Below are 12,957 nucleotides of genomic sequence, written 5' to 3'. Positions count from 1 at the left end.
GAATAATTACTTCTTACTCGCCTTCTCCATACCACTCTTGAATATACAGACTTCTTTCATATCCCCAGTTATGTTCTCCTGCAGACTGACATGCCTTGTGTGTTTAGCTGTTTCTAACACAGAAGCTGTTTCTTTGCTGCTCTTCTCCTTATCTCTTCTAATCCTGCCATACAGATTGTAAGATGAAGGTAGGAGGACCACCATGATATTGAAGAATTAGGCTTCCCTTTGACTTATTTAGTGGCCTAAAAACACTTCCGTTTTTCTGGTTTTTATTTCTTTCCTAATCCTGTTTGTTTTCAGATTCTTACTGGACCAACATTTTTGCTTGCAGTAACCCCAAGATTTCATTCATTAATCCTAACAGTCAACTAAAAGTTCAGAGCTGTGTACGAAAAACTGAGTTTCCCCATGTCACTTCATGTTTATCTATGCTGAATTTATCTGACACTGTATCACTCAGTTCCATGAAGTCCTTCTGGATTCTTCACAGCTGGACTTTAACTTCCTCTCTCTGTAGGGCTTTATATCAATAAAACCCCTATATCCCTTCATTATTCATTCCCTTTCCCAGATCACCGATGAATATGTTGAATAGCACTGACCCCGGGACAGATTCCTGTGGGACCCCATTGGTGGTGTCAGTTCACTTGTAAAACCCAATAATTTATTTATTTCCTATCTTTCAGTTAGTCATTTACTGTGTGAGTCTTTTCCTTGTATCCCATGGCAGCCTAGTTTCTTTAAGAGTGAGGAATGCTTTCTGGGAACAAGGTAGAGACTAATCAGGGAGGTCAACCATCATGGACTCCTTCAGAGAACACCAGTAGATCTCCATTATGATGACTTTTTACTTTTCCTCAGTGCACTGTGTTTAGTCATGTTCCCACCCTTCTGGTTTTCAGGCTGGCCTCTACCTCTTTACCCAATATGGACAGCAGACTTAATGTTCAGCAGCTCTCTGGATATTGCCTGGCACCTCTCCACTTGGCATTGTACTTGCGAGGTTTCTGTGCTGTGGTCCTGAGGCAGATTTCAGCCAGTGGCTCCCATCGTTCATCCACCTCAAGTTCCTCTAGAGCTCCGGGGTGGATACCATCCAGTCCTGGCTTGTTATGGCTTGTTTTGAGGATCTGCCCTACAACATCTTCTAGCTACACTTCGGTTTTAGACAGATCATTCAGCATGTCCCTTTCTCCATCCTGTGGGAACCTCCCCAAGCTCCACCATAGTGAAAACACATGCAAAATATTTATTTAGGTTTTCTGGTATGGCCTTATCTTTAAGCACTCCTTCTATACCCTGACCATCTACTGGCCCTCAATGCCCTCTTCAGGCTTCTTGATCCCATTATAGTTGGACAAGAATTCATGGCTGTTTGCAGATTGCTCCTGTAACAGCTCTGGAGCAGATCACATTACTCTGGTCTTTTCTTCGTTTTACCTCCAAACAGTGGCATTGGTCTTAAGTGCTTATGCTGGTTTTCGCTGGGATAGAGTTAATTTTCTTCATGGTAGCTAGTATGGGGCTCTGTTTTGGATTTGTGCTGGAAACAGTGTTGATAATACAGGGATGTTTTCGCTATTGCTGAGCAGTGCTTACACAGCGTCAAGGCCTTTTCCACTTCTCACCCCACCCCACCAGCGAGTAGGCTGGGGGTGCACAAGGAGTTGGGAGGGGACACAGCTGGGACAGCTGACCCCAGCTGACCAAAGGGCTATTCCATACCATATGGCGTCATGCTCAGCATATAAAGCTGGGGAAGAAGAAGGAAGGGGGGGACATTCGGAGTTATGGCATTTGTCTTCCCAAGTAACCGTTATGTGTGCTGGAGCCCTGCTTTCCTGGAGATGGCTGAACACCTGCCTGCCCATGGGAAGGAGTGAATAAATTCCTTGTTTTGCTTTGCTTGTGTGCGTGGCTTTTGCTTTCCCTATCAAACTGTCTTTATCTCAACCCACAAGTTTTCTCACTTTTACCCTTCTGATTCTCTCCCCCATCCCACTGCGGGGGAGTGAGCGAGCGGCTGTGTGGGGCTTAGTTGCCAGCTGGGGTTAAACTATGACAGTCCTTCTTGGCACCCAATGTGAGGCTCGAAGGGTTCGAGATAACGACAGATTTGATGGGAATGTGCTAGATCGAATTTATAGCTGTTATTGCTGTTCAGCTATTAATCAGCAGGCTCCTGTGCTTGCCATGGGGCTTGCTTGCCCTACTGTATAGTAGAGTCTAGGGCTCGTTAGTGCTGCTTTTTGTTTTCGCTGCTTGCTGTACTGCTGTACTGCTTGTCATCTGACTCTGCTGTGCCTGGGAACATTTTGATAACAGCAATGGCGATGCGCCTGGGCTGGCAGGTGGCCAGGGCATCACTGCTGTTTCTGTGCTTCTGTACTGGACAGGCTGGAACTCCAGTGTGGCCCAAGGATAAGTCCATGCTGGAGAAGGTACTCCTCGAAGCATCTGTGGCTGTGGATAAGTCCATGCTGCAGCAGGTACAGCTTGAAGCATCGTTGGCTGTGCATGAGGCCATGCTGGAGCACCTGAAAGCGTGTGGCCATGGATAAGCCCAGAACAGAGCAGGTACACCCCTGGAGGGACTGCAGCCATGGGTAAGGCCGTGTTGGAGCAGGTTTACTTCTGAAGGGCCTGTGGCTGTGGGTAAGGCCACGCTGGAGTAGGTATATCTCTGAAGGCATTGTGGCCCATGGAGAAGGCCACGCTGGAACAGGTGCACCTCAAAGCAACTGTGGCTGTGGGTAAGTCTATGCTGCAGCAGGTATATTCCTGGAGAGGCTGTGGCTCATAGATAAGGCTCCACTTGGAGCAGGTACACCCCTAAGGGACTGCAGTCTGTGGATAAATCCAAGCCAGAGCAGGGGCAAAGGGAGGAGTTCATTGCAATGTTAAACCCCATGGTCTGGTCCAAAGGGACCAGGGGTGGAGATTGTAATGGAAATACCTTTAAATTGTTGTAACCCGGGATTTGAGTTCCATGTTATGGGAATTACTATAGCAGGAACCACCCGAACCAATGGAAGAGAAGCCTTACAAGAAGCAGTGCAAGTGCAGCAGTGACCTGACCTGAGCTGGCTTTGGTGCCCAGGAACTCCACGCAACACACCACCTCTCCTGTCCTGAGTGACCACCATAACAGATGGAGCCCAAAGTCATGGACTAAAGGAACTCAGTGGACATCTTGTGGACATTTTAAAGACGTTTTACAGGGGTGGTCCATAGCCTAAGGGAATGATATCTGTGTATGAGATCAAAGGATGGGAAGGGGAATGGTGGTTAATGAGGACGTATTGGATAGTGCGGGACCTGAGCATGACGTAAATGGTATGGAATAAGGGGTGGAGAATGTGCTGGTTTTGGCTGGGGTAGGGTTAATTTTCTTCATGGTAGCTAGTACGGGGCTATGTTTTGGATTTGTGCTGGAAACAGTGTTGATAACACAGGGATGTTTTTGCTGTTGCTGAGCAGTGCTTACACAGAGTCAAGGCCTTTTCTGCTTCTCACCCCACCCCACCAGCGAGTAGGCTGGGGGTGCACAAGGAGTTGGGAGGGGACGCAGCCGGGACAGCTGACCCCAGCTGAGCAAAGGGCTATTCCATACCATATGGCATCATGCTCAGCATATAAAGCTGGGGAAGAAGAAGGAAGTGGGGGACATTCGGAGTGATGGCGTTTCTCTTCCCAAGTAACCGTTATGTGTGATGGAGCCCTGCTTTCCTGGAGATGGCTGAACACCTGCCTGCCCACGGGAAGGAGTGAATGAATTCCTTGTTTTGCTTTGGTTGTGCGTGCAGCTTTTGCTTTCCCTATTAAACTGTCTTTATCTCAGCCCACGAGTTTTCTCACTTTTACCCTTCCAATTCTCTCCCCCATCCCACCGGGGGGGAGTGAGCGAGCGGCTGTGTGGGGCTTAGTTGCCAGCTGGGGTTAAACCATGACAGTCCTTCTGAACTTTCTTTTCCCACAGCAGGTGGTAAGTTTGGGATGCATTATTAAGGGCTATTAGTGGAATATACAGCCTGAATTCGGCAAAGTGTGTGCTTAAATCCCATTATTTTAACACTGACCTGTGTTAAGCACTTAAACTCTCTGCAGAGGTTATAGCTCTAGCTAACAAGCTGTGGGCAATGGGTATTTCTTTTCTCTGTAATTTTTAATGATATTACTTCTTGTTTGGCTTGTTGTTGATAATGCAGACCCTTATGTGGAGCTTGCTGTAGTAATGCAGTGGTGAAACATCTGCGTATGTCCTGGAGCAGTCAGGTGGGAGTTTGTCTCCCTTGCATGCTGCAGCATGAATCATTTTGGTAGTCGTTGCTAGCATGAGCTCTGGAAGCAGCAGTTCTTCAGCAGGACACTAAGGGGCAGCCCCAGACCAAAAGAAGTTTTCCTCATTTTTATATATATATATATATATATACACACACACACAAACTAAGAGAAAAACTTTATTTGCTTCATTTTTCTGTATTGATTTAACATCAGCAGTGCCCAGGAATATTGAATCAAGTCGGTCTGGAGTGTTTTTTTTCCGTTGCATATTTTGGTAGGTATTTATTTTGGTGCTGGTGATAAGGAAGGTGAGTTTATTTGCCAGTTATCTCAAGACGGGCCTCCTTGAGCACACGGCTTGCAAACAGAGCAGAGAGGATGGAAAAGATGCAGTGAGCTCTGCATCTGGAGCCTTGGTGGCCACCCATGCATCATGGCATGGCCAAGTGCATGTACAAGCATGTAGTTGCACAAGCCAGAGGCCTTCGCTGCTTGGAGGCGCTCCTTGCCACCAGAGAGCTAGTCACACCAGCCCTAGGAAACCCATTCCCAAAGTAACAGCTGCTGTGTGGATAGTTGGAGACCAGGAAGAAGGAACTGAGGCAGGACTCACTCAACAGCCCACCCTGTGGAAGGTTTTCCTACTGGCACAACCTGGTAGGTGACTTGGCTACCATCCTGTGACGCAGGATCACCCCCTGCAAGGAGAGGTCCCAATAGTTATGAAGCATAACCTGAACCTAGCTGCAAAAACCTCATGGAAGGAACTGGACGTTGAAGTGAATTAGGACGAAGGCTGCTGCGTGTTGATATGAGTTCGAATCAGGAAGAAAGATGAGTCGGTCAGAACCAGCGTGTCTCAAAACGGTGGATTTGCCTTATTGATCAGTGGATTTAACACAAAGGGAATTACTGTCTTGGTTTTGTTCAGAAGGTGATGTATTGCCAAATACTAGCTGTAACGTGAGCTACCAAAGCCAGCTGGCGCGAGGTGCGTGTTCTCTGGTTACGGGGAGGGGGGGAGAGCTGCTCTGTGATGGGACCCCCTGCCACTACCTGAGGCAGAGCTGGCTCCGACTGTGTGTCTACACCGGAGTATTTTACACTACTTAGGTATCCTTCCTTGGTGTAGATAGACTGCATTGAAGTAATATATGGCTTGACTGATACACAACTGGATAGGTACATCTGCTTCAGGGACTTAGGAGGAAGAAAGGATTGTATAGCCAGAATATCCCTTCAAAACGCCAGTTTAGGGTTAATGAAGGCTTTCTAGGCTGTTTGCCAAATAACAATACATTCCTATACAATGTGATGTTGCCTTCACAGACTTGTAACGGGTGATTGCTCACAGATGGGTGATTGCTCACAGACGGAGGAAATGGTGGCTGATTTTCTGGGAGGAGGAGAAGGGAGCAGTAGGTGGTAACCCAAGTCAGTAACTCGAGTATAGACAATGCTCCAATTTCTGTCCTAAATGAGGATCACAAAGAGAAATGACCACTATGGGAACAAGCAGAGTTCAATGATCTGGACATTTCAATGAAAAAGTCATTTACGTATTTGGAAAAGAAGTGTACAATCTTGTCCAAAACAGGACTCAGCAGAGAATGAGATCAGGATACACTTCAGTTGGGCAGCCCTTGAAGTGTAACCCATTGAAAAAGATGCCTACAGAGTAGACCACCAAATTTAGGCAGTAAAAGCTGTTAGCAAGAGCTTTAATAGCTCTTTGCTATTCTGATGCCTGTGGGATCACAGCAGTTAAAAGTCTTGAAGATGTGAACCAGAACCTGTGGGGAAGGGAGACATGCCTGATGTAAAGGGATAAATCAATCAACCACCCAGATACAGAAACAAAACACAAATGAAAATGCTAACAGTCCTAAAAATGTAAAAATGTTAATTATAACTTAACAAGAAATACTGGTTCAAATGTAAGTCTCTTATAAGCTCTTTAGTCTATACTAATAAGCTCTTTAGTCTAATCTAGGTTCTAATCTTATGTAAGCTTTTTAGTGTATAGTTTATCTGTCCTTCTGAGCCTTGCAGTGTCCCCTATTGTTTCCCATCACACCTTTTGCCACTTTGGGGGTACAAAATTGATTCAAAATACATGCATCCCAAGAACAGTGTGAGTTTGGGAAAAATAATGACAGGATGTGGGTGGGAGGTTGACTTGCCTTTAGCAGTGCAATAATTATTTGTGAGAAAATATTCCCCACGTGCATTCTGGCAAATGTTGAAAACCAGATGCCCTAAGTATGAGATCCTCCCATTTAAGCTGAGCAGTATTTTACTGTGGCTTAGACTGTCACTTTATAGGCTGCTCTGGCTTAAAGCCAGCCTGTGTTATGTTGGCTCAAGAAGAGACTAAGGAAAAATCCTGGTGAAGAAGCCAAAGCTTCTCCTTCCTAGCTGTGGAGGAAGAAGGCTGCTGACCTACATCAAGGGCTCACTGCTCTCACACAGGGCAGAACTCTGCTCAGTGTTTTGAGGAGCAGAGACCAGCAATAAAATTTTCTGCCTGTGGTCTGACTGCCCCATCTCCATGTGGAAGGGGAGGAGCAGTCCTGTAGAGCCTCCCAGCTGGGTGTACCTCTACATTACCGCAACTAAAATTAAAGGAAGCATTCATAGCTGGTTGGGTCCTTTTCCAGGTTTACAGGGCAAGGAACAACCTCTGCCTCTCTCAGCAGCCCCCGATGAAATCAGATGGGTGACTTGTTCTGCGAGCCTAGCATCTATTACTGCTTGAGCAAAGATGGTAGAATTCAGCCCTATAAAGTATTTGTGCCATGCCAGGTGAAAAATCTGCCCTTCTGCTTCTGACAGCCATTGATTTTGCAGTGCACACTTTAATATTGAAGTACTCATTAGGAGAAGGGCATAGCTCGAGCAGCCTGCAAGGGGCAAGCACCTAACATGAAGGAGACACTAAAACATGGAACTAGATTGGGCGAGTCAGGGGACAGGCTGCTTTCAAGTTTATTTTTGAGTTTGAGTGGGGAGCCAAGACTATTTGAAGGGAATTTATAAAGTCAACAAAGTCAAACTCTTTGTGGTAGTGGTAGGTGGTGCAAAAGGGGGCAGTGGCCATGACTGTAGCTTGGGATGCTCAGACTGGATATTAGGATAAACACCTTCCCCAAGGAGGTAGTGCAGCCCTAGAGCTTGTGAAATCTCCCATCCTTGGAAATCCTTTAAAGATTTAACTAGACAAAGCTATGGCTGACCTGGTCTGGCATTGGTGATCATCCTGTTTTGAGCAGAATGTGTGACTAGGCACCTCCAGAGGTGCCTTCCCACCAACACTGCCGTGATTTGGCAGGTTGTGGTGGACGAAGTTTGGTCATGAATGAGGAAGGCACCAGTCTTCACCATGTCTATGGTCATGCTGCAGTCCTGCTTCCTCTGTCAACCACCTGTCTGGTGCTGCTCCTGTGTTTAGCTTAGTGGAAACCAGAGTGCAGGGGAGGATTGATGGGGGAATGGTGCTTGTTGACACGGAGTCGGGTCTTGCCCTGATACAGAAGTGCTTACAGGCTGTGCTAACTTTAGTTATCTTCAGTGCCTATTAGATATCATATAAAACCAGATTGTGCTGGAGTTTTGCGTGAAGAATTAAAAACAGTTGATTGATAATAATGAATTTTGAGTAGCCTCTGGGACCTGCCCTCACAGGAGTTAGGAGATCTCTGCTGTCACTGCAGCCACTGGCAGGATTTCACTCGCCAGGGAGGAAAGGGATGGACACAGCAAATTGAATGGACCTCTTAACAAACAAGCCCAGAGCAGCCATTCCCTGTGTACATGTAATCCACTACGGTGGAATAGAGAGTTTCTTACACAATTAGCTGGAGTGAAAGTAGCTATTGAAAGAGACGGCACAGATTATATCATTGTATAAATTATTGAGCTGATGTCCTGGAGGTGATAGAGGAATCCCAGAAGAAAGATCTTCTGTCCTGAGGATGGCAGCTCTGAAAGTTTATACCTGTTTTCTGGAAGTTGTACCTCCTGTAGACTCTGCTTAGATAATTAATTTGCAATATTCATCAGCCAGAGGATCAATGTAACATATAGACAGGAGAATTTTATACTTATGTATTGACTCAGCTGTGTTTTTTTATCTGGTTGTGGGTGAAACTGTTGTTGAATAAATGGCAAAAAAACCCCAGTATTTTGATGTTTATTTGGTTAATATTTGTAAGCAATAATTATAAGCATTAGTGAATCACAAGCAAAACATAGCTCTGCATGGCTGTAGCTACATAGGAAACTCCATGCTTTTTTTTTAGCATCTGCAAAGACACAGAGAACGCCCAGGATCTGAGTGGGAGAGCTGTGCTGCATCTGATACCACCCATGTTCTTCTCCCACATGCTGCATATGGTCCAGCTAGATCCCTGTGCTTGCTGGAGCTCAGGGACTCCCTCTGCACAAAACTGGGCACCCATTAGCTATCCCCAAATACAGAAGAGGTATGGAAAGCAACTCTCCTCCCCAACACTCCTCTGACCCTAGGAGGGATTAGGTTCCTCTCGTTGCATATCAACAATTCCAGGCTGGTTTCTACCTGAGCCTTTTCTAAAATTTACCTGAGCATTGGCTCCCCCCATCCCCGGTGAACACTCACAACCGCAGTGATGGGAGGTGAAGGCATACACCCTGCACGCAGTATTGTGCATATCCGCAGGGACCTCTACCCAGAAGAGCTTGCCTACTGTTTCGGAAGCAATACTTTACACACGGTCACCTCCCATACCGCTGGGATCCAGCATTTTTATGTGGCCCCCACTTCCCTTCCCCTTCTCCCAGAGGCACAGCCGAGACCCCTCGGGTTGTGGAGACTTGTCACGATGGCACAGATGGAAGAAGTGTCATGTCTGGAGGCAGCGGTGTGGGCTGAGATCTACTGTGGCACTCAAAATTAGGAGTGCCTGGAGGCTTTCAGAGCTAAAAACAATGCCCATCTCATTCTCTTTCCTCCTGGCTGGAGTAAAAGAGAGAAAGCGCTGCAGCTGTGTGCCCTCTCGCTGTTTATCTGCACGGTTGTGCTCACTGGACATGCATGTGCAGCAGGTGGAAGGCTTTATTGAGGGAAAGCAAAGCCGAAGCAAGCAGTTTTCCATTTCATGTAGCTGTCATGAAAACTGTGGGTATTTGGTATTTTGGGTGGTAAGTAGGCCCTACCATGGTGAAGCTGCTGTTTCTTGCATCCCCCAGCCATCGCCCCTGGGGTTGGCAATTTCCTGGGGGGTCAGGGCAGGGGAAGCCCTCCTGGGGGAAGATCACTTGTTAAAAGAGAGATACTGAACTGCAGTTGTTGTGCAGGACTGATAAAAATGAAGCCAAGCCTGCTGATCAGTGCACGCTGTAATTTCAGGCACACCTTCATCTGAAACTGGTGTCCTCATTTCATCCTGAGGACACATGTACTACAGCAAGAGCCAACGTTTTAGGCTTATGGAGGCATCTAACAATAAAGGTAGATGTCTCAAGGGATTTGTGGCAAAACTCACCTACAAGCCTAGCCCTAGGTACCCAAGCATCTTTGAACATTGGGTGCTGGCACCGAGGCATTTAGACTCTCAGCTGTAGAAGTGCAGAGACAGATTAGAAAGAGTTCTTTTGAAAATGGAGGAAGTTGTTTTATACTGCCGCAGTGATTGTTAGCATTTTCTAATTTTCACCTTCAGGCCCTCAGATGGGTGTATTTGTAAAAGATCAAATGATAAAAAATATATCGTATATTCCACACACAGCCCTCTAGTCTGCCTAGTGAATATTTTAGTGACCCATTTACAGCAAGTGGCTTTTATTGAACAGAGTAGGCAAATGCAGAGGGAAACAGAAGCCCCGTCATCCTTGTGACAATTATATGTCTGTCTCTATTTGTGTAATCCACCCTCTCAGCCTGATAAACAAGAGGTTGTGCATGGGTTTTGAAAGGAAAGTGACCATCACCTTCTGTGATCTCAGCATTTTCTGGCATACAACTCAGCTAGCCTGTAAAGCAGGTAAGTCTTAGCCTTTGCATGGTGATATTGTTCAAGACTCCAGTCTTACCTTGAATTTCATTCTGGCTTTTTAATGTCTCTCCCAGGACTTAATCAACATAATGTTTCCCTTTCACCTAATTTCCATTTTTAGTTATTTGTTGAGTGAGCTACTCAGCAACTAATTGCATTTCCATCTTTTTTTTTGGTGGTTCTTCCCTGTGTACCTTCTTACTGCATGCTTGATGAAGCAAACCCTCAGGGATGCCTAGCTCACATTTGTTTATTCCAGGTAATTTACAGGAAAAAAGGTAAGCCCAAGCAAAGATGACCAAATAAATTGAAAGCTGATGCTTCTGTCCTTATGACTGGTGACTTTCCTCTAACCACCTAAGAAACTGGTGTGGAGCCTTCTGTATAAATGCACATCCACTTTGGTTGTTGTTATTTGTTGATCTCATTTTTTTGAGAAAACTTTAAATGAACAGGTCGGAGGGTGTGCCTTCATTTTCCCTGTGTTTTCAGCTATGGGTATGAGCGATTTCTTTTTACAGTAGCTTTGCAAAATGGATGCACAGTAGATCACTTTCTTAAATAAAGGCCTTCCTTTCCATTTACCTTTTTGAAGTAATTGCTAGTGAGTTCAGGACAACGTTTTATAACAGTCCAGCCTTGCTCACACACAGTTGACAAGATGGATCAACTGAAAACCCATTTCTTCAGTACTGGTAACAATTTCTCTCTTCAGCTAGCTCTCCATCCCTTCCCTGAGACCAGCCTTTGGTTTGGCTGCTGTACAATGTCACTGACTCTGGATCTTTGCCCTGCAGCTCTCCCCCTCACTGCTACGTCCACACCACTGGAGGACACGATGGACACCTTGATCAGGATTTTCCATCACTACTCTGGCAAAGAAGGAGACAGATACAAGCTCAGTAAAGAAGAACTCAAGGAGCTCCTCACCAGCGAGCTCACTGACTTCTTTTCAGTAAGATGCAGTTCCTGAACCTCCTGAGTTACTGTTTCATGGGTGGGATAAGCAGCTATCCAAGTGTTCAGGAATAGCATCTCCTTCTGCAAGGCACATTCTGCCACAGCCTCTCAGATGACAGTTGTCTTTGTGGAGCCGGACAGGCGGAGATGAGATCAAATGTCCCGTTTGAGAAGTGTGTTTTCAGCGGGTGGTCCAGCCCTGGTGCCCTGCCATGTGCCACCAGCAGCAGAGCCAGATACCTGTGCTCTGCTTACTCCTCTGCACTTTTGAGCAGGAAGGCAAGGGCAGCCTACAAGCAGTAGCAAAATCAATGCTAAATCAGGCTTTAATCAGTTGTTCGTTTGTTTGCTCATTTTTAATAATTAGGGCATAGGTAAGTCCTTCAAAGAATTAAATCCAGCAACCAGTTCTTATGAGACAAGAAAGTAGCTTGTGCACAATGGCCATAGGCACGTTACAGCTGCTTGTGTGCCCTGCAGAGAGATGCTAAGAAAATCCTTTCAGTGATAAGCCGCTGATCTGAATATCTCTTTGCACGTTTGTTATGTTCTGCATTACACAGCATGGCTGCTTTTTATGGAGTAATGACCAGAATCATAGCTGTTTTTCTGTATCCTCTTGACTGTAAAAATTGTTGTGGACCCTATCACCACCAGCAAGATTTTTTTCACATTGTATCCCTTTCCTTGAATTGGATTTTCTTTTAACCTTGGCTATTGACTTATTATTACGAGATTCACTGTTCTTACTCCCATTGAACAGGATGTGTTGTTTGCTAAGTAGAGATCTTCTGAATGTGATGAATGGAAGTGTAATATGACCACTTGTGAATAGCCTGTCGAAAATCTAAGTACTGTTTGTTAAGGGATGTTACAGAGAAATGCACATTATAGATCCATCTTGTCAAAAGAAGTCAGTGCTCAGCAGCTCCTAAAATCTGTTTGATTCATTTCAGTGCCTATTTAGTATCTGTATTCTTTCTAAGAGCTGCACTGTCTTCAGTTGCTGTTGCTGTGCACTTTCGGGACTCCACACCTATGTTTTTAATGCTGTGGCTAGTAGTATATTACTATTCAGGTGCATATTTCATGCAGCCGTTTATTTAATAGCACCAGGGCTTGTGACATAGCAGTGGATTGCAGCACCAGGTGTGTCAGAATTACGGATTCAAGATCTGCACCGCTAAGTCACTTTTCTTTCTCTTCAGGCCCAAAAGGACCCCCTTCTGGTTGATAAGATTATGAAAGACCTGGACTCCAATAAAGACAATGAAGTGGATTTTAATGAATTTGTCATTCTGGTTGCAGCTTTGACTGTGGCATGTAATGAGTTCTTCGAAGAACAGCTAAAGAAAGAGGGATTTTAAAAATGTTCAATACAATTAATCTGCTGGCCACAAATGCGAGCAAAGCCCATCTAGTTAGGTAGCCCTCATCAGCATTTAGTGAATGCAAACCATCATCCCTCCAGCTGTTACTGCTGTAAGACACTTACGGACCAGATCAGCAGCTGGTGTAAGCTGGACCAAAGCCAGTTTCCACTACTTGAGATCTGGCTTTTAATATTTTCAGTCTTTGCACTGCATGCATCTGTTAACATGCATTCATCAGTTGCCCAGGTCAAGGGCTTGGGTTGACAGATCATTTCGCAGGAGTTGAGACTTCTATTTCTTAA

General features: G+C 45.5%; 1 protein-coding gene across 1 annotated transcript; it reads left to right on the top strand.

The window, feature by feature from the left end:
• Positions 1-10,983: 10,983 nt before the first annotated feature.
• On the top strand, positions 10,984-12,649 carry S100Z (S100 calcium binding protein Z). The gene is made up of 2 exons (XM_072859707.1): positions 10,984-11,277; positions 12,491-12,649. Exons 1-2 carry the CDS (start codon positions 10,984-10,986, stop codon positions 12,647-12,649), a joined length of 453 nt encoding a protein of 150 aa, XP_072715808.1.
• Positions 12,650-12,957: the final 308 nt, after the last annotated feature.

Source organism: Ciconia boyciana, chromosome 4 (assembly GCF_034638445.1).
Source record: "Ciconia boyciana chromosome 4, ASM3463844v1, whole genome shotgun sequence".
NCBI classification, from domain to species: Eukaryota; Metazoa; Chordata; class Aves; order Ciconiiformes; family Ciconiidae; genus Ciconia; species Ciconia boyciana.
This window is presented reverse-complemented; position numbering and strand designations above follow the sequence as displayed.

Coding starts and splice junctions, on each gene's coding strand:
- S100Z (XM_072859707.1), top strand. CDS start 10,984: ATGGATCAACTGAAAACCCATTTCTTCAGTACTGGTAACAATTTCTCT. Junction 11,278..12,490: donor AGCTCACTGACTTCTTTTCA/GTAAGATGCAGT, acceptor CTTTCTCTTCAG/GCCCAAAAGGACCCCCTTCT.